Genomic DNA, 22,677 nt, shown 5'->3' with positions numbered 1-22,677 from the left:
AAGCAACCCAAAGATCATAAGTTAAGGACAAAGTTAACCACTAGCACTGGTAGAAGAAGCTTGCCAATGAGATGGACCCTCTACCAATAAAATCAAAGACTTCAAATCTCTCCTCCAAAATGTTACATACAGCCATATTTTCCCTTTCTCTCTCTCCTCTCTTTCAATTCTTGACAATTTTATTTGTCATGGTATCTAACAGCATCCAGGTAACTAGGAGTGCATTAAAAAATTATTTTGCTTTCAGTCAACAAGAATCAGCACACATATATCTAAAAATACCCAAGTTATAGAGGTCTGTGATAACAGACATACATTGGTTATTATTAAATATTGAAAAGGAAAATAAAGTATTAAATACAAGCATCAATACTTTTATCATATAAAATAAATTATTTAATATAGCATGGATGCAGAATGAGCTGCCAGCTAATCAAACATCTAGATGGACATCTATCTATATATGGTAAGATTGCAAGTAAGGAATTCATGTTTATAAACTACACAAATAAAACATTTCATTTATAGCCATGCTTGATGTGTATCATACATGTATAACACCAAGTTTTTTTTGGTTTTTGCAAGGTAGTGGGGTTAAGTAGCTTGCCCAAGGCCACACAGCTAGGTAATTATTAAGTGTCTGAGACAGGATTTGAACTCAAGTCCTCCTGACTCCAAGGCCAGTGCTCTATATCCACTGCGCTACCTAGCTGCCCCCATAATACCAAGTTTTTAAAAGAAGTGAAATACAACAAAATATACTTAACAACCGTATACATAAAAACAATAAAAAAAAAACCTGATTGCATTTTTGAGGACAGGGTTTTTCGTAATCAAGTAAATACTCAAGAGTCATTATAAGGGGTATAAATTATCAATAATATTACAGATATAGGACAGTTACCTAAATTTTCAATTATTGATGTTAACAAATCAACTTTTACTGAATTTTAGATGATGTATTGCCAGCACATAATGATAATGATTCATCCCATATATTTATTATCTCATTTTACTGTAATATTCCTACTTACCTGAACCTAGGCCATGAGGATTCCTATCATTCCCTATCTAGTTATATGATCTTCAGTAGTCACTTAAGCTCACCTGAACTTCAGTTTCCTAAACTATACAATAATTATCTGCCCTATCATAGGGATTGAAAGATTAATATATGTCGATTACTTTACTAATTCTTATCTTACACACAAATGTAAGAATTGACTATCTGGTTTCCCAGCCCACAAAAGACTAGAAGACAAATGGGCAAAACCCTAAGTCAAGAACATATAAATTTACATTGAAATCTAAACACCCTAAAAATAACAGGACCAAGAAAAGGTAGAAAGCATTTAGGAGAGAATAAATAAACACAAGGATATTTGTAGTATGTTCTATGGGTCATATAGTCAAAGTAAGAACATAAATAGAATGATAAGATGTAGCTAGATAAATCATTCTGTTGAAAGAAAAATAGATAAACCCTTGATTTGCTTTGCTTGCATTTTTTTACAAATAAGGAACTACCAAATGGTCCAAGAGAAATGAACTGTAACAAAAAGATACTAGATAGCATCAGATATGTACCTTAGACCTTAGAAAGGTTTATTTTATTTGTAACCAAAAATCTCGATTTAACATTCTCCCTCCAAAGAGAAAAATTCCCATATACTAAGAAAAATAGGATATGAAAAATCACAACTATCAGATACCACTTTCTATTTTTTAAAATGTAATAAATTCAGGAAGTTATTTTTTATAATTATATAGATCTTTTTTTTTAATCTCAAGGAAAAACTAGGAATAGAAGATCAGAGATTCTACATAACAATTCAACAGGGCAACAGGAGGTTCTCTAAATGGAAATTCTGACAGTTAAACAGATTCACAAATAATTTCAATAAGAAAAAAAGGAAGAGGACAATGTATGAAAAGAAAACAAAAAAAAAACCATAACACTTTTATTAAGAATTAAGAATGGTCAAAAAAAGATAAGCCACTATGAAAATTCAGTACTCTAAGTACAAGGTTCTGTATTAAATCATAGGCAAAGAAGTCCCAATTTACAGAATCAGAGTGGAATAGACCTCATAAATCACAATGGCAATACCCTACCTGAACAAATATCTACTTTGTGACTTTCCCAAATCTCTGCTCCTAAATTTGTGCTCTTACAGCCAAATAGAACATGTCCTCTCCCTCAGTTCACCCTTAAGTTTTCTTTCCTTTAATAATCCAGTTCTCTGACCAAATGCAAACAAATATTACCTAATTATAATGACCAAGCTTTTCCCCTAAGGATGAGAAAATATATTCCTCTCTCCATTTTCTTGAAAAATTAAGGGGAGGAGTTAAAGCAGGTGGGAAACATTTTATATACTTAGTCTAACTTGGTGTTGTTTTTTTCCCTTTTTATTATGAGAAATGGGAAAAGGGACATATGCAGAAATGAAAGCAATGTAAAAACAAATAAAAATAGCACGCATATATCCATCAAATACTCTTCAACTTAAGATTATCCATCCTAAAAGTGGTGTCTAAAAGTGAACATAATACTTTAGATTTGGTCTGAACATGTTTGTATGTATTGTTTCACCTCTTTCTTCCTAAATATTACATTCATACCACCACTAGTTTTTAATCATACTATTTATTCATATTAAGCTTACAACCTACTAATTCTCCCAGATTTTTTGTAAATTTTTTGAATCTGAGCATAAGATTTTAACTTAATCCCTATTAGACTTGGCCTAACTTTTCTAGCCTGCTGAGAAATGTTTTGCAGCTTGACAGACACTTCTGACACTATTTTTTTTTTAGGTTTTTGCAAGGCAAATAGGGTTAAGTGGCTTGCTCAAGGCCACACAGCTAGGTAATTATTAAGTGTTTGAAACCGGATTTGAACCCAGGTCCTCCTGACTCCAAGGCCGGTGCTTTATCCACTGCACCACCTAGCCGCCCCTGACACTATTTCTTAAGAGGACAATTACACTATGTTTTTGTATTGATTTTCCATTATTTGCTCTTGCTTCTACTTTTAGAACAGGTCTTTTTAAAAGCCAAATTGTTGGTTCAGCTAGGTCCCACAGTGGATAGAGCATGGGCCCTGGAGTCAGGAGGACCTGAGTTCAAATCCAGCCTCAGACACTTAATAATTACCTATCTGTGTGACCTTGGGCCAAGTCACTTAGCCCCCACTGCCTTGCAAAAAAACCTAAAGAAACAAAACCCAGACTGTTCACTTAAAGACAAATAACTTTGGTTCCTATTTCTATAAGGGTATTATTAACTTGCTTTCTGAGGTTCATATCAACTCTGTTTCTGTGAAATGAGAGTTCTTTCTCTATGAACCTAGTATAGAGCGAAAACAATGACTAATTGTGCATATTGCTAGTCACATAGCAACCATACTAATTCAGCTCCTCTTCTCTAATACCTCCCTCATGTGTCTCCCTTAAATTTTGATTTTCCTAATGTTGGGCTCTTACCATTTAACTTTGCCACTCCATAAATTCCAGTGTCAACTTATTACTTCTGGGACTAAATACAAACTCTCCTTCCTGGCATTTAAGGACCTTCAAACCTAGTTCCAACCTTCCTTTCCAAACTTATTATACATCACTTCCCTTCATACTGTCAAAACTAAAGCCAAATTGGCTTTCTTGCTGTTCCTCACATGACATTGCCTCCTACTTGTGTCTTCAACTGTTCCTGAATATAATTTCTTTCTTCCTGAGTTTCTTAAGTTTTCTTCAAAACTCAGTTCAACTATGCCCAAAGGGCAACAAAAACGTGCATACCCTTTGATTCAGCCATACCACTACTGGGTCTATATCCTGAAGAGATGATGAAAAAGGGTAAAAACAACACTTGTACAAAAATATTCATAGCAGTCCTATTTGTGGTGGTAAAGAACTGGAAATCAAGTAAATGTCCTTCAATTGGGGAATGGCTCAGCAAACTGTGGTATATGTATGTCATGGAACACTATTGTTCTATTAGAAACTAGGAGGGATGGGAATTCAGGGAAGACTGGAGGGATTTGCATGAACTGATGCTGAGTGAGATGAGTAGAACCAGAAAAACACTATACACCCTAACAGCAACATGGGGTGATGATCAAGCTGATGGACTTGCTCATTCCATCAGTGCAACAAGCAGGAACAATTTGGGGTTCTCTGCGATGGAGAATACCATCTGTATCCAGAGAAAGCAATGTGGAGTTTGAACAAAGACCAAAGACTATTACCTTTAATTAAAAAAAAATTATTATATAATTTTGCCATCTCTTATACTTTACGTTTCTTCCTTAAGGATATGATTTCTCTCTCATCACATTCAATTTAGATCAATGTATACCATGGAAACAATGTAAAGACTGACAAACTGCCTTCTGTGGGGGGTGGGGGAGGGAAGTAAGATCAGAGAAAAAATTGTAAAATCAAAATAAATAAAATCTTTATAAAAAAGAAAAAACAAAACTCAGTTCAAGAATCCCTTTTGATATAAGGTCTTACCCCCCCCCCCCAATCTACCAGGGGTCTAGAAAAGGTCACACACAAAAGCAATTCCTCCTATCATATACCAAACCCGAGGCTAATATTACGGAGCATCTGCTTAAAAACCTTTGAGGGAGAATCCACTACCTTTTAGAAATCCCAATTTTTAGGAGGGCAGTGGATACAGAACCAGTCGTAGAGTCAGGAAAATTCATGTTCCTCAGTTATATCTGGCTTAAGATACTAGCTGTAAGACCCTGGGCAAGTCATTTAATCCTATTTGCCTCAGTTTCCTCATCTTTGAATAAGCAGAACGAAATGGTAGACCAAGAAAATTTCAATTGGAGTCACTAAGAGTGGGACATAACCAAAAATGACTGAACAACAATGAATTGTTAGGAATTTTTTTCTGGATAGGAAAAGTGCAACCCATTGTTTTTGATTCTACCCAATGAGTCAAACAGAAAAAGACTAATCTCTTTTCTACATGACAGTTCTTCAAATAAATTAATACAGTTGTTATGTTTCCTGAGTCTTTTTCAACCAATCTACTACCTATGATACAGATTCAAAGTCCTGAAGATATCTGATTACTACCTTACTCTTGACACCTTCCAGCTTATCCATATTCCTAAAACTCTGAGGAGTATAATACACAATATACCTCAGATGATTTATGATGAATGCAGAGTACAGTGGGATTATGACTTCTTATTCCTGAAAGCTTTCTCTTCTCAGTGCAGCCCCAAACCAGAAAATTATACTGTATAATTCAACAAGCATTTATTAACCACCTACTTACTATGTATCAAGCATTGTGTCAAGTGCTGGGGAAACAAGAAAAAAAGGTTCCTCTTCTCAGAGAACTCACAGTCTAATGGGGGAAAGAACAATATACAAACAAGATGCCAATGAAGTCAGGAGATAGAGATGAGGAGGCAAAGTTCCAAGCATGGGGACAGTCAGTGAAAATGTTCAGTGAGGAAATGGGGGTGTTACCTAGTGTTTGTGAGGGACAACAAGGAGGCCAATGTTACTGGTTTGCAGAATTGGTGGAGGGGAGTATGGTATTAGCAAGACTGGAAAAGCAAAAAGACCTACCAGATTATGAAGGATTTTTAAAAGCCAAAATGCAGAAAAACACTGCACACCCTAACAGCAACACAGGGGTGATGATAAACCTTGATGGACTTGCTCATTTCATCAGTGCAACAATCAGGCACAATTTGGGGCTGTCTGCAATGGAGAATACCATCTGTATCCAGAGAAACAACTGTGGAGCTTGAACAAAGTTCAAGGACTATTCCCTTTAATTTAGAAAAAAACCCTGCTATCTCTTATTGTCTGATCTTATTATCTCTTTATGTTTCTTCTTTAAGGATATGATTTTTCTCTCATTACACTCAATTTGGATAAATGTACAACATGGAAAAAATGTAAAGACTGACAAATTGCTTTCTTGGGGGGTGGGGGGAGGGAAGTAAGATTGGGGGAAAAATTGTAAAACTCAAAATAAATAAAATCTTTAATTAAAATGAAGATTTTATTTCATCCTAGTGATAACTGGGAGCCACTGGACTTTATAACTGGTTTTCCTCTTCTGTATAAAAAATTGTAAGATTAAAGGTTTACTTCCCCTAAGGCTCCTATTGTTTCTACTTCAGGAATTAGATCCTCCTAAGCTTTTTAGACACAGGTCCCAAATGGTACAATTCCCTTCTATTTCCTCTGCCAAGGATATCCTAATTATAAGAGATTGTGAATATATCTGAAGCAATACTAGACTGAGATTCAGAAAGATCCAGGTTGTACCACTAGGGGCAAACTAGTAAAATACTCTGAGCTTTCACTTTCTTAACTATTACCAGTAGAGTAACTATATGGAGTTGTTGTGAAGAAAACTCTTTGCAAATCATAAAAAATACTTTATAAATGTGAACCATCATTATGGTACGTGAATAATTTATTACTCTTTTAAAATATATCATTCAACCAGCTATTAATCCTTCAACTACAAATATAGTACAAATTCTATTTTTTTCCATTAAAGAGAAAAATCTCAACTATAGAGTATAGGACAAATATCCTTAACTGAAATTCAAAATAGGCAGTGTATTTAGTTGCTTTAAATGAGTTCAAGTCTCTAGGTTCAGATGACATCTCAAGAGTACTGAAAAAACTCCCAGTTCTGATCAGTTAACCAAAGAGGTATTCAATGAAGAAACTGCAAATTGCATTCACAGGCTTGTAAAAGCCCAAAGTTGAAATTTTTTTTTTATTTTTCAAAAAGTTACTTCCCATAATTAGGGCCTCATGAACCTTGACTAGAAACACAGACAAAATTCTAGATCTATTTTATTAAATAGATGGTAGAAGGAAGCAATGATTAGTAGGATCCAGGACAAATTTAATTAAAAAAAAAACTGTCAAACTAATTTCATTTGCCTTTTTTGTCAGTTACAATTAGTAGATGAGAAAGGCTACAAACATGGGAATTTCAGTAAGGTAGATGATAATACCTTTGTGGACCGAGATGGGGAAATATGGAGTGTATATTCGTTTGCTAGATATGGAGTTGTCTGAACAATACTAAAAGAATGTTGAGGAACAGAAAGATGCATCCTGAAAGGAACTTTCTAGTGTAGACTTACCAAACACACAACCTGCAATACTCTCAAATACTACTAAACCAGATTAAAATGTAACTGGGAAACATTTAACAAAATAAAAAGACAATAAAAAACAGATAATACATTTTAAAACTAAGATAAGGTCCTGAAAATTACTAATGAACAGATTAATGATTCCATTTCTATTTTGAGTTTGATGTCACTTCTGGATTGTTACATCAATTCCTCATTCAGTTACAAAATGATTAAAAAGTGATAAGCCATGTGAAAGGAAGAGAATTTTAAGTAGTAGTACATTCTCAGCTTGGGGAGGAGGAAATACATAAATGCATTAAGGTAGAAAAGAAAAAGATGAAAATGATGAATAGCAAAGAATGACAATGAGAATAGCTAATTAGTTGTGTTTGACTTCTTAGGAAGGAATAGTAATAGGTAAGGCCAGAAAAGTTAAGTCTGGGGCCAAGAATGTTGAAGGTTCTGAATGCTAAGCTAAAAAGTTTATATTTTAACCTACCAGTAATGGGGAAGTAGATTGAAGTTTCCTAGAATATATATTTAGGTCTGTATAACAGGAAGATTACCCTGGCAGTTGTGTGAAAGATAAATTTCCACATAGTGCCTGGCACATGAATAAGATTGGGAAGCAGAGAAGCCTTGAGCTAAGGAGAACAACTTTAAAACTATAAGTCTAATGGAAATTAAGATATAAGCCAGAGTAGTAGCACAAAAGGAAAGGAGATGGAGGATAATCTAAAGTCTCTTACAGTTCTAATGATAATTTATAAGTCTATATGATATATTAAAGGTAGAGTGGTAACCTGATTTGATATTTAAGAGTACATGAGAAAGTGAAAACCATAGATAACTCACAGGTTAACAACCTGGAAAACCAGAAATATGATGGTACCACGAAGATATGCCAAAGCTGAGAGGGGCAGTTGGTGGGCATAGGAGGAAAAAGAAAAGTTATGCTGAATTGGAAGTGGAAATAGGACATCCAGGTAAAATTAGACAGAGCCCTGGAAATGAATGTTTGTAGTTCAGATTAGACTTTGGATGCCCTGATATGTAAAACCAAAGCAGATAAGTTAACCAGACATCTGCATTTGGGGAGTTTAAAGGGGAAATTTAATAAAAAGCTGTCCCTTTTGAAGAAAAAAAATCTTAGAAGGTCTGGTTAAATTGATTCTGATTACATTTTAAAACAACAATTGTGTTCTAAACTATTAGGTTCAGATTTTCAATAGAAAAAGCATAAAACTTCTGTTCTCTCTTTCATACCATCTTAACCCTTATGAGATTTAAAAGACCAATTTTTTTCCTTTTCATCTTTTTTCTCCAACTATAAGCTCATGCTAAAGTTACTGAAATACTTAAAAATAGTGATTAAAAAAAACTAGGCTATTTTTGAATATAAAAACTACTTGGTACCATAATTTTGTTAAAGAAAAAGTTTTCATCTTCACAAAAATTTGCAATATAAATGTATACATAATATCTTTATCAGTTATTAAACATTTATTAAGTAACTACTATGTGCCAAGCACTGGAGATACAAAGTGAGGTGAAAGAAGTGCTTGCTCTCAAGGAGCTCACAATCTAATCAGAGAGGCAACATGTAAACAAACTATGTATAAACAAGCTATATATGGAATAAATAGGAAAAACCAACCCAGGGCAAGTCCTAAAAGAGGGATTGGGTAAGGCTTCCTGTAGAAGGTGGGATTTTTGTTGGAACTTGAAGGAAACCAGGAGGCAGAGATGGAGAGAGAATATTCCATGCCTATGGACCATTCAGAGTCTTATCTGAGGACCTTGAGAGTCTTATTTGAGGAACAATAAAGAGGCCAGTGTCACTGGATCAAAGAGTATATATGTGTGTGTGAGTGTGGGGTAAAGAAGACTAGAAGGGTGTGGGAGGGGTGGCCTACATTACAACAAGCTTTGAATGTTAAATAGAGGATTTTATTTTTGATTTTGGAGGTGACAGGGAGCCACTGGAGTTTTTTTGAGGAGGGAAATGCGAAAGAATCAGGTTAAAGTTTTCTTTTCTTCCTCCTGAAAAATCAAACTATGGTCATTTATCAATTTTCTCTAAGAAATATAATGCTGAAAACTGCATGACCATTAATTGGGATTTCATAACTAACTGAAATGATGTGTTGCTATCCAAGGAAAGTTCCCATTACTACCAAGCATCATCAACAAAGTTTAATTGCCTCACCCTCGTCTACTCTGCACTGAAGCAACAGGAAAGAAAAGAGATAGGAAAAGATTAGGAATATAAAGAATTCACACACATCCTTAAATATAAAATTAAAGACAGATTTTTTTAGAAAACTCACCTAAAAGTAAAAATAGATGTTTAACATTCAGACAAACCTTATACTTATACTATGTAAAAAGAGTTACTACTTTTCCTTTCCTCTCCTAGGAAAAACACAGACCCTGGCCACTCTTATTTTTATTATGGGGTTTCTTTTGGTAGAAAGGGAGTTATAAGAAGGATGTGAATGTTTACCACTTTCATGGAAAAAGCAAAGCATTTAATCAACTTTTAAAATATACAAGGTTGTACACAAGATTTGAGAACAGTAAACAGGAAGAAATGACTTTTAAATCACATTTACTTCTTTATTAAGTTTTCCTTAGAAAAGAATTATGAAGACATTTAGGTCAACCTCAAGCTTCTCAGTTACTTCCCCCACCAAAATTTTTATGCATACTTACTGATTTGATTCAAAGTCTCTTGGGGAATCCAACTCATATCAACATCATTTTGGTTTGATGTACCCATTTCTACTTTCTGGACCGGTCTTTTTCTCTAAAAGAACACACAAATAATTTTAGATAAATCAATCCACAAATAAAATTTATTAGAATTATAACCAACAACTATCCATTTCATTACAAAAATCTAAGAAAATCTTCAATTTCAATAAGCAGACCACATAAAAAAAGATTTTTCTCATAAATAACATAAAGTATCAAGTTATTATAACTCACGATTAAGTGATTTTCATGACTTTAACAATCTGGAAGAGAGCAATTTCTTACCTTCCTAGATTCGAGAAGCTGATGAAGCCCAACTACAACTAGTAGTCCAAGTCCAGCAAGGAACATATACATAAAGATCCTTATTTTAAGGAAGGAAAAAAAAAGCACAAGGAATTATCATAAATGCAGATGGTTGCTATTATATTTTGATACATGCCATAAATCCTCTATGTAACTTTATGAAAAAGAAATGGAAATTTTTTTTTTTGGTTTTTGCAAGGCAATGGGGTTAAGTGACTTGCCCAAGGTCACACAGCTATATAATTAAGTGTCTGAAGTTGGATTTGAACTCAGGTCTTCCTGACTCAATGGTTGTGCTCTATTCACTACCTAGCTGTCCAGAAATGGAATTTTAAAGAATTCAATTAAATTGACATATACTGACCATGTAACCCTGAATAGATCTCCGTATTCTAAGACAACTGTCTAAAACCCCCAAACTACAAGAAAATATAATATACATAGGCAAAGGATTTTCCCCCTACAAGAAGTTATCTATACCACTGAAATCACAAGTCTGTTTTTTTATTTATAAAAAGGTGTTACGAAGGTTTAATAAATTATTTTATGACATCTCCAGGAAATTATGCATGAAGACAAGCTGGCCAACTTCCTTGCTCTTCATAAGATAGTGTGTCTTTTTAAGCTACATGAATCCCCAATTCATAGTAATATTGAAATATTAAGCATGTGTTTCAAAGTAAATCATAAGTTTCCTTATAAACTAAGTTTTTTTGCAGCACATACATGAAATATACAGAAATAAAATTGAATCAAGGCTTTACTTCAACTATAAAGATTACATTCTCTCTCATTTTAACTAAGCAGTCTGAATTTCCCTAAGTAAAACATATTGCCTCTATCATTTTGGGAATGACATGGCCACCTAAGAAACATATTTAGGAAAAACTGCCTATCAGGAGTGAATGCATGGTACAACAGAAAGGTTCCTGGATTCACTCCGACTCTTCATTTACTACTAGGGTGAAACAGGACAAGTCACTTCAACTTTTCTGCAATTCAGTTTAGGCTGGGCTAGATAACCTCCAAGGTCCCTTCCAGCTTTAGATTTATGATCCTATGATTTATTTTTATCACAACTCTCTCTTACGTTTCTCCATCCAACCCATCTTCTCTTTCAATAATTGTAACTGTTTGATTGAAGACAGCATCTTGGAACACGTTGCCCTATTAAAACATGAAAAGTTGAAATGAGGAAAGTTTCAAAGAGATTTTAAAATCCATTTAAAAGTCACATTAGATGATCTTAAAGCATTCTCATAATTGATGAGGACAATATACGTAGCCAGCAGGACTGATACAAACAAATTTTAATTGTAATTCATTAGTTTAAAATTACCACCAATTGGCAAAAATTGGAAATCGAAAAATTGTCCATCAATTGAGGAATGAACAAGTTGTGGTTTGACTGCGATAAAACACTATTGTGCCACAAGAAATGAGGAGCAGGATGGGTTTTTGGCCTGTAAAAGACTTTAATGAACTAATACAAAGTGAAATGAATACAACCAGGAGAACATTGTATACAGTAACAGCAATATTGTAAGAAAAATCAACTGTGAATGACTTAGCTTTTCTTAACAATACAAGGATCCAAGACAACAAGTTATAATGAAAAATGTTATCCAACCCCAGAGAAAGAGCTGATGGAGTCTGCATATAGATTGAAGCATACTTTTTTACTTTATTTTTCTTGGATTTTTTTGTTTTGGGGGGAGTGAGTTTCTTTTACTACATGAATATGAAAATATGCTTTACATACACATATAATCTATATAAAATTGCTTGACTTCTTAATGAGGGAGTGAGAGATTTGGAACTCATAAATTAAAGATAAATCTTAAAAAAGTGATTTTATATGTAACTGGAAAAAATAAACTACTAAATATTTTTTAAAAAATTAAAGGACTATAGGCCAGCTAGATGGTGCAGTGGATAGAGCACACTGGTCCTGAAATCAGGAAAACCTGAGTTCAAATCCGACCTCACTTAATAATTACCTAAGTTGGGCGAGCCACTTAACCCCATTTGCCTTGCAAAAAAAAAAAAACCCACCCAAAAAAATACAATTCAAAAAATCAAATGATTGTTACTGAAGAATCACACATACTACAATGTAGTATCTCTCCTCTATTTCACTTATAATAAAGATACTTGTACCACTGCTAATATTGCCTCTTTGAGAACCAAAGGAAAAAGAAAATGAAGGAATGACAACACTAGTGAAAAGGAGAAGAGAGACATAATTAAAAAACTGTCAGTACAACATTTTTCATCATATTAATTTCTTTCCCTCTTAAGTGAAGAGAAAAATAGAGGGTTTAATAGCAACATATCATTTAAAAAAGGAAAGGAAATTTTCAAATTTATCTTCTATATGGCAAAAGATTAGAAATTAATCACTTCAAAACGAATAACTTTCTTTAGTGAAAATGTTATCAATGAGACACTTAAGTCACTTTAGCATCAGGTTTCATGCATCAAAGATCATATTTGTCCAATTTAACAAGAATACCATCAAACCTGGTTTAATAGAATTAACTGATTCAGGCAAAACAATGTTATAAGGGTACTCATGGGTCTAGGACTAGGACTAGCTCAGGTCAATACCAACAATATGATTTCTGATTTCCTCTTGGGCAAATGACATTATTGTTGGGACAACTTTATAAAGGGTATGCTTCTACTTCCTCATATTTAACTCATATCCAACTCAGAAACATAAAAGTAATTTAGAGATCTTTTAAAATCCATTAACAAAGATAATTTAATGACCACTTTTCCCTAAAATACTGTAAAATGAAGAATAGTACTCTATACTACTACATGAAACTATTTGCCAATCAACAAGTCTCAGATGTGAAAAAAATATTGTTTTTTATCTGTTTTGAAGATCTTTGAACTGGATAAAAATTATATCCGCAGATTGGGTATCATCTTATTCTGTAATTTTATAGATGAAAAGATAACACTATTAAGGGTATGAGACACTAAATGTCTCATTAAGTATTATAAGACACCTGTCTATTTTTAAAGGTTATAAGTTTTGATTTGAAGGCAGGAAAAAAAAAAACCTGACATAATCCTTTAGGTTAATGTTGAATGCTAGAATTCTAGGTTATCAGTTCTATTCTGTTGCTTAACATATAATATACATATAATGTGAACCAAAAGACATCAAGATTTATGTATGTTAGGCTTCTCTGTTCCCAGTGCACTGGAAATTCATGTTTAAAAAAACTTTTGAGATAAGTAAAAGTTATAATAAATTGTAAAAACAGCCTAAAAGTAGGGGACTAGAGAAGAAGGAAATCTTGGATAATTCACCAATTAATGAGTGGCCTATGATCCAGAATGACTATTTATCAAGCAAAATGTCATTCCTCACTTGGGTTATGACTTCAAATGGGGGGGGGGGGGAGAAGCATAAGTAGCTCTTACATTTAAATCTTTGTAGTTCAGATTGATGACTAGACCAAATGGTCGCCCACCCATGGGCTCTGCAGGGATGAAAGAGTACTCAAATGTTGCCTGCCTCTGCGGTGGCACTACGGTGTTCAGAGGAAGAGCTGTAAAAATTCTGGATATAAAACTGGTAATCCTGAGGATAGCGGAATGAGGCATCTAGGGATTCAACAATAAAGTCTTCTGTGCCCTTGTTTGTAAAGCCTACCAGGAACATCACAATGTTATTTTGCTGGAAATCTACCAAAAGAATATGAAGATAAGTTAGCTTTCAACAAGATATAAAATTAAAGTCTAAAACACACAATTCCAACCTTAAAAATTACACTTCTCTACATTTATAGAAGTCAAATCTCAGTTATGAATATATGATCTGGAAGCTGGCGTAAATACTAACAGCACCCTAAGCACTACCTCCACTTGTGAACATGTTTTATCACCTACTACAGTAGAATGTAAGTTTCTTGAGGACAAGGGGAAGTTTTATTTTTACATATCCGACGATGATATTTGTCCTTCATTCTCGAAGACTATGTCATAAGAGAGGTGATACCATGACAAACACGTGAGGGCAAGTTATAATAACCAAAAGTATTGTCAAGACCTTGAGTGATAAAAATGTAAAATAAAAAAGCCAAAAGGAAAAATTACAAAACGAGTGGAAAAACAAATCCTTCCTTCAAATTAATACTCTTACAAATAGAAGGGCAGTTAGGTGGCACAGAGGATAGCACACTGGCCTTAGAGTCAGGAGGACAGGAGTTTGAATTTTGGCCCTAGACAAATGTGTGTGAACTTGGGCAAGTCATTTAACCTTGATTTCCTTGTATCTGGTGTCCTCTCTAGTTGTTTGGATTCATATCTGGCCACTGGACCCAGATGGTTCTGGAGGAGAAAGTAAGGCTGGTGACTTATCACAGCACCATCTCACTGAAATCCAATTCATGTGCTTGTCCTGACATCACCCCCTTGGGTGTCATAATATTCTTCAAGGATGAAGGACAAACATCATCATTATCATCTTACAATTAGATGAAGCAAAAAAGTACACCAGCACGAAAGAGAAATTTTCAGAAATCCATGCTTAAAAATAATCACTTTTAAGATAATCTTGCAACTTTCACTTATGGAGGCACTGATCCAATTGAGAGCTAAACTGCAAAACAATATTTCTCAATATTTTACATAAAATATTATACAATACTATAATACAACAATTTGAAAATTTCTGAAAAGAGAATCTTTGAAAATGCTTACAGGCATTTAATTCCTAGGTCAAATAGGTTTTTTCTGTGTTTTTTTTCTTCAGTTTATTTTTCCTTTTAAAGTTCTATATGTCGTTCTTTAAATCAGGGATGGGGAAAAAACCATGGTCTGATGCTGCCATGGAAACTGCAAACAGGACTTGAAATTCAGTAAATCTAGGCAGCTTTTTACGGATGAATTAATTAACTGTTTGGCCAAGTATAACAGGCTACTTTTTAAGTTTTGGCCCTTGGAAAGGTTTACTACCTCTGCTTTAAATAGACTTCTACATCTAGCTCTGCTCCCTACTTATGATGATTACTGAGTAATATTTTTATTTGTTGTGCTGAAAAATATTTATTTTACCTTCTCCTTTTACAAATAAGATGGTTGTATCTGCACTTGGTGAAGCTTCAGGTTCACCAGAGAGGTCGTCTTCTTTTTCTTCTGCCTAAGAATATTAAAAAGGGTTATATTATATACAAAAAAGTCATATTACTGACACAATCTTCCTGGCTTTTATTCTATCATCAAAAGAATAAGAAGTGACTAGGCATATCAGATGCCTAACTATTTCTTCTTTCTAACTGATTCTAAACAAATTCTTCTCTGTGAGGATTACTATTTAAGAAATCATTATAAGGAAATGTAATCAGAATGAAGTAAAGAATAATGGGCTTTAAGACTACAGACTGGGGTTAAAATTTTTGCTTTATAGTTTACTTTGTGTCCTTGAAGAATAACAGCTGGCATTTATTTAGTGCCACAAGATTTGCAGAGTTCTTTCTATCAATTCATTTGTGATGTGCTAACATCCCTACTTATACAGATTCAATATAACAATCATTTAAGCAGCTGCTGTATTGAAACACTAAGCTAGGTACTAAGAATATAAATATAAAAGGGCAGCTAGTTGGCACAGTAGATAAAAAAAAAAACAGGTCCATAATCAGGAACATCTAGGTTTAAATCTGGCCTCAAATATTTACTAGCCTTGTGCCTGGGTACATCACCTAACCCTATCTGCCCATGTTTCCCCATCTGTAAAATGAGTTGAAGAAAACAGCAAACCATTCCAGTATCTTTGCCAAGGAAAATCCCAAATGTGGTCATGAAGAACAACCAAACAAATACAAAAAAGCATTAGTCCCCTGCCTTCAGAGAGTTTTTATTCTACTGGGGGGATACAAGATATATAAAAAGTTATTTCAGAAATAGGGGGAACACTAACAACTAGGGGCAACAGGTAATACCTTTGGGTACTGTCTGTCCTTGGGACCCCTCATTCTAATTGAAGGAATGTTTTAGAATCTCCATTTAAGGAAAGTGCCCAATTATTTCTTCATTTTCCATCAGACTGCACTCCTTTGGACTTCTCCATCTTGCTCCAGCAACCTCTTCATTCTGGATTATCATCATTTCAGCCCCTGAATTCATAGAGAACCTCTACTTAAGGAGGGCACTCAAGTTAGCTATCTCTTCAAGCCCCACCAGACTGCAACTCCTCTGGCCCCCTTTTCTAGCTTCCTTGCTCTCTTAGGTTATCTTCCCCCTTTAAAATGTAAACTCTTTGAGGCATGGATTGTCTTTCTTTTTTATTGTATTTGTATTCCCAGGGCTTACCCTACACATATAAGTACTTAACAAATGCTTGGTGACAGCAGATAGCAGAAACAGATTTCAAAAGATGCAGAAGTTCTGTGAGGTAATGCTCCAAGCAGGAAAGATAGCTTATGAAAAGGCACAGAAGTGCATAACAAGTAAGTTAGTTTGGCCAGAGCATAGAATGTTAGGCAGAATACTGGGAAGTAAACTTAGAAAGATGGTTTAAAGCCAGTTTGTTAAGGGCTTTAAATTTCTATTTTACCCTAAAGGCAAGAGGGAGTCCCTCTTGATCAGTGGAATGGCCTAGTTGAGCCTATGTTTTAGAAATATTTATCTGGCAGGAGTAGGAAAGATAAACAGAAAAACTAAAATCAGGGAAATCAATAAAATTATTGATGAGGAATCTGAGGTATGAAGAAGTGATTTATCTTGGGTCACAGTAAATAGATTTGTTGGACTGAGGAAGGAAAGATTGGGAAAAACATAATTGACAGAGGTAATTAAGTTATTTTTTTAAATGATGAGTAGAATTCAAAAGTTGGAAGACTACCTAACTTCAAGTTTAACACTCTAACCTCTACCTTCCATTTCCTCTTAGTAGAACAGCATTGTTATTATTATTAGAAGCAGATGGCTAGAGTACTGGGTTTGAAGTCATATTTCTAGTACTTAGTAGTTATATAGAAACAATTTAACATATACATGACTCAAGAAAATTCCTAGGATTAGCGATCCTGAAGAAACTGGAAGTCATTTTGAGCATTATAAGCTTGCTTTATTATTTTATAGTTAAAGTACATGGATATGTCATGCTGTCTGATTTTAGTACTAGTTATCCATTCTACATCATGACTTTCCACATGAAGGTTTTGATATATCTTAGGCTGAGATAAGAAATCAAATGAAAAATTGGGGGGGGGATTTTGCAGAAGCTGCAGATGATACAAAATGTTTAGAAACTCAGAAATGCAGGACTGTGAAAAACATTACAATACACTTTTGGCAAAATGAGAAAAAAGTTCAGTCCTTAAATGATGTCCTAAGGGAAAATGAGGGAAGGGTTTACTGCTACAGAGTTCAGATTTTACATGGATTTTCTAGATCTGTCTCATCCCCTAACCTCTGCAATGTTGAAGGGAAAACTGTACCTATTTCTTGGGCTGAGTGACAAAGGATGTCAAAGTTAGGGTGATTAATGAATTGGTCATGCTCTTGAATAGGACATGGAAACCAATCATCTATCAGTAGATCTCTTCTCTCTTTTACTTGAGAAAAAAAGGAAACCAAATCTTCATTAAATAGTATTTCAGTATATTATTTGTCAATCATTATGACTGCTTCTCTATTCTCATCAGGTTTACCCATCTGAAACTGATATTTTTAAAAAAAATTAAAATAGCATAAATTCATCACCAGAACCAATAAAGAAATGAATGGACTACATTAAAACAAATAACCTATCCAATTAGATTGGGAAATGCAAAAAAATTAATTATTAGTCTTAAAATTCAAGTAACAATAAGTGAAATCAGTAGAATATAAATAGGAAGAGAGAAGAAAGTTTTTGTTAGAATGGAAGCCAGTGTCCTTCATCTACATATGAAAACATGAAGTCTGAAACACTGCAGATTCAAGATTAATGTGTAATGGAATGATAATGATGTTTTCTAAATGTAAAATTTTACATTATTTCATGTTAAGTTTTTAAAAAAACTGATTGCTTTTGTTTTTATCAGTTATTTCAGGATATATATGAATCCCTTTCCTTCTTGCCTAACAAAGAAAAGTAGTCAAACAAAACATAGCTACAATAACTGCATCTGATAAAATATGCTATATTCTGTTCTTCCTGAGAGGAGAAAGACATGTTAATCATTTGTTCTTCAGGACCAAGATTGATTATTACAGTTACTCAGGATTGGCTTCCTTTAAGACTTCTTTTAATTTGTTATTCTAGTCTGTGTTGTTTCTTGACTTTAGAGGAACCAAGATATGGAAGGGGAGAAGGGAACTAGTTTAGGGTACCTTAATATAGCAAGGACACTGATAAACTGGAGATCATATAGAGGAAGGCAATCAGAATTATAAAAGGGTCTTGAATCCATATTCCCTATCAGTTGCAGAAAATAGGGACATTTTGAAATGGAGAAGGCACAATGACATGACAGAGTTCATAAAATTTAGATTTGTTCTCCTGCTCATCTTTTTTGGAGAGGACAGAACGAGCAGTATTGAGCAGAAGTAGCAAGGAGACAAATTTAAGTTGGATATAAAGAAAAGCTTGGAGCTATTCAGTTTGTTAGGGAAGTTAAAAGATGACTGATCTAAAGTTGAAACTAGAAGGAACCATTGAGGCTCTTGAGTCTAACCTCATCATTTAACAGATGAAGCCCAGGGAAGTTAAATGATTTGATTCTGGTCATGCAGGGTTCTCTGACTCCAGAACCAGATGGTAGGTTCCCCTTTACAAAAAGTACCCATGAAAACAAATGCAGAGTGACTGCTAAATGAATGGGAATTCCTTTTTAAAGCCTAGGTCTGACTAGATGACTCCTGAGGTTCCTTTCTAACTCTGAAAAAAAATCTGTATTTATAGTAGGAAGTGAAAAAGAGATAAATTATCACCTACAAAAGGAAAAACTGGTAGAGTGCATCTGAGTTCCATCCTAGGGTTCTTACTACCGTAAATTTGTCTGTTGCAGGAGAATCCAAATCTACCATCTAGAACCCCTAATACTACAAATGACAAGAGGATTTCTAAGATCTGTCAACTTCAAATCTGATGGTCAAAGCAAGACATTGTTTTATAACCCACATAATTAGATTCTCAAAATTATGAACTTGTAATCAATTTATAACAAGTTTTATCAAGTGCTTCCCAAAAAACCATGTGCTCAAGGTACAAATACAATCTATTACTAACCAAATCTGTTGGCTCATCTTCCTCAATTTCTGCTTCATCATCTTCATCTTCAACTATTGTATCTTCCAGTGCTTCTTCATCCTCTGTAGCATCTTGGGCTACAGCAAATGACCCTAACAATGTAAACAAAAAGTGTTTTTAAAGGTGCATCTAAGGGCAAGACACTCAAGAGTTTGCTACCATATTGTTTGAAAGAATCACATCAGTCAAAAAAGAACACTTATGCATGTAAAACACTTTTTACATTGTGAAAAATATAGTGGTCATAGTAAAAGCAAGTAAACAGAGAAAAAAGATTTGTTATTTCTGTTTGCTCTGAGTTTCAATGTAAAATTTTAAAGATACTTAAACAAGAAAATGAGGAAAGCTCAGATTAAAGTTAGAAGGCAAAAAAAGTAAAACAATGGTGATTTTCTATCTAAAAAATTTAAATACAAAGAAACTTCTAAGTTGACACATGATTTTCTAAAAACAGACCCTGATTACAATTTCTAGGATGACAGTATACGAATATACCAATGATCTGAGGAAAGGATGATGTGGCAATTCAGTTTAAAAAACATAGGAAAGGGAAGCAAAAATACATGTTGTAAAGTCCAGGATGAAAAGTGTTACGTGTAGACACACACAGAAATATGTATAAAACACATATATAGTCTCTTATATCCTGAGTTTGGATTCTATGTAAATGTTGATGGCAGTCAAAAACTTTGCAAAATGGAAAGAACAGTACTCTATGAAACAAAAGTACTCGGATTTTCAAACCGGTGGTATGTCATAATAATTTAAAATGAAGCACCCTTAAAAAATGAAGACTTTTTATTCATTTCAGTTTAACTTAAGATTTTAAATCACATAAATTTACTGATACAACACTTTGATAAAAAAAAATCTCAGTTAACAATTGTCTGCAAAAAAAATTAAGAAAATGTTTGAGAAATATAACCCTGTGTGGGAGGAGGGAGGAAGAGAATCCAAGTATGACTCCAATGTCAATTTTTGTAGAAAGATTAAAACCCAAAGTAAAAGGTCAGAATCAGAATTTTGTATTAAGCTATCTTTAAGAGGTAGAAAGAAAGGAGAGCTGTAAGCAGCTCTTAAGGCAAACAATTTTTTTCTTATAACCCACAGCTGAAAAAGATTAAGTTCTCTTAGAAGGTGATCTTTCCACACATTGTGTCAAAATCTGTCAATTTACTTTCTTTGCAAAACGTGGGATTATATCATTAAAATTCAATCAAGACATTCTCTTGGAATTGGATTTTTAGAGTTGTAGAGAACCTCAGAGAACACCCCTCTTCTGACAGAGGAAACAAAGTGAAAAATGAAGCGACCTGTCCACGGTTCTATAGAAGGTTGAGAATCCAGGTTTCAGGATGCTCTTTCCACTACCACAAGCGACTTTGTGCCTTGCTCTCACAGATTCCTCTTTCCATCCCCTTCATTGCTTTGGCCGTTATTAAAGCATCTTTCACAACCTCTTCTAAGTTTCAGAGTCCAGGGTCTCTTATTTAATTGGACCTGAGGTCAGTAGTCCACAAGTGGTTTTGAGATGACATGTGAAGTGACTGAGGGATCAGGGCTACACCACCTCACACCAGCATGGCCCGGCCCAACGCGGCTCGGGGGCAGAAGAAGGGGAAAACGTCGCTTTTTTGGAGACGAAGGGGCTGGTAAGGAAAACCCGTCACCGGGCGAGTGAGAAGGTTAAGATTCCCGGGAAAAAGGCTGCGCCGCCCCCCGCGCGGGGCCGCCCGGGCGCCGAGAGACCCGGACCCCGGGAATGAATGAAGCGGCCCCCGGAGCAGAAGTGACACGTCAGCCCAGGGCCGGCGCCGCGCGTGGGGGCGGGGAGAGCCGGCCGAGGGGCGGCGCGGCTGCGCTCCGCCAGCCGCGGGCCCGCCAGCGCCCCGCCGCCGGGCCTCCTCGTGCCCCCCGGCCCCCGTGCCGGGGCTGCCGCGGGGGGAGGGGAGGAAGGGGCGCAGACCGGCGGCCCCCGCGCGCCGCCCCTCTCGCCCCCCGTCCTAGGCCTCCGGCCCCTCCGCCGACCTACCTCCGGGGCCGCCCCCGAGCAGCAGCGCGGAGGGGAAGACGAGCAGCACCAGCAGGGCCAACCGCGGGAGGAATCTCATGGTGCAGCCGGAGGGCTCTCTCGCCTCCGCAGGCTCTCACGGCGGCTTCGGCGGTAATGGCGATACTCCTCATCCGGGCCCCGAAGTGGGCGGGGCACGCACGCACGCGTCCACGGGGACGCGGCCCCGCCTCCCCGTCGCTAGCTCCGCGGTGAACGTGGCCGGGGAAGCCCGGGGCTGGGGGTGGGGCTGGGAGCGGCCACGTGACGGGCTGGAAAGTGACGTGTTCCCTCCCCGAGGTGAGCGGCCCGCTCCCGGCTGCGCCTCCTCCGGCTCGGTTCGCCATTTTCTGTTGGGCCCTTGGTGACCCGGCGCTCTGGCGCGACTTAACGTGTGTGGTTGAACCAACACGACCCGAGTTTGTAGCCATTACTTCAGCGCACACAGCCCTGGGGGCGTGCAAGGCGCGGCTACAGCATTTCCCTCCCCTGTGGAAGCTTCTTAAAGCCTAGCAGGAACCATGGAAGAAGAAAATGATGAAGATGAGCAATAGCTGTAAAGCAGCTGCCGAAGCCCTGAACCAAGCCTGAGCCCAGTTTTATTTCTGACCCAGCCTGGCCATGACCCTGAGCTGGCATTTAACTTGTGGGCGCCCTTACAATTGGGCTTCAGAGAAGTTGCGGGCCTTCATTGCTGGTGGAAGGAGCCTGGGGTAAGAACTCTTGAGAGTGAGGATGTCCTCCTTCACAGACCCAGTCCCCAGCCCTAATTCTCATCTTGAACACATGAAGGTTTAGAAAGCACTTTACACAAATTGCCAGATTAAAACAACAACTAGTAGATAGTGTGGATAAAAATCCACTTAAAAAAAAATAGAGAGACTCCTCCGAGCAAAAAAAAAAAGGAAAGTTTATTTTGGCTTTTCTCCAGAAAAGGGCATACTCCGAGTCTCACAAAGGTAGCAAAGATCAAGGAGCTGTTCCAGGTGACAGTCAAGCAAGATTATAGGGCCTACCTCGATTCCCCCCCTCCCTAGCCCCCTCTCTAACAACCTGATGGGTTAAGGTTTTCAGAGTTACAATCTTTACATGAAAAATCTATCCAGCAACAAAGAGAAGAATAAAAGGTTTTTCTAAAATATTACCTCACCATCCAGATGG

General features: G+C 36.1%; 1 protein-coding gene across 1 annotated transcript in view; it reads right to left on the bottom strand.

Moving 5' to 3' along the window:
• LOC141503104 (translocon-associated protein subunit alpha-like) overlaps positions 1-21,663 on the bottom strand; it is a 31,593-nt gene extending 9,930 nt beyond the window's left edge. Inside the window, 8 exon segments of the mRNA XM_074208273.1 lie at positions 9,860-9,953; positions 10,187-10,265; positions 11,298-11,374; positions 13,649-13,783; positions 13,785-13,912; positions 15,284-15,368; positions 19,446-19,558; positions 21,499-21,663. Of these exon segments, the coding sequence (XP_074064374.1) occupies positions 9,860-9,953; positions 10,187-10,265; positions 11,298-11,374; positions 13,649-13,783; positions 13,785-13,912; positions 15,284-15,368; positions 19,446-19,558; positions 21,499-21,577 (790 nt within the window). The 5' untranslated portion in view covers positions 21,578-21,663.
• Between the last annotated feature and the right edge of the window lie 1,014 nt (positions 21,664-22,677).

Source organism: Macrotis lagotis, chromosome X (assembly GCF_037893015.1).
Source record: "Macrotis lagotis isolate mMagLag1 chromosome X, bilby.v1.9.chrom.fasta, whole genome shotgun sequence".
NCBI lineage: Eukaryota > Metazoa > Chordata > Mammalia > Peramelemorphia > Peramelidae > Macrotis > Macrotis lagotis.
The sequence above is the reverse complement of the archived record's forward strand: the minus strand, read 5'-3'. Positions and strand labels throughout refer to the sequence as shown.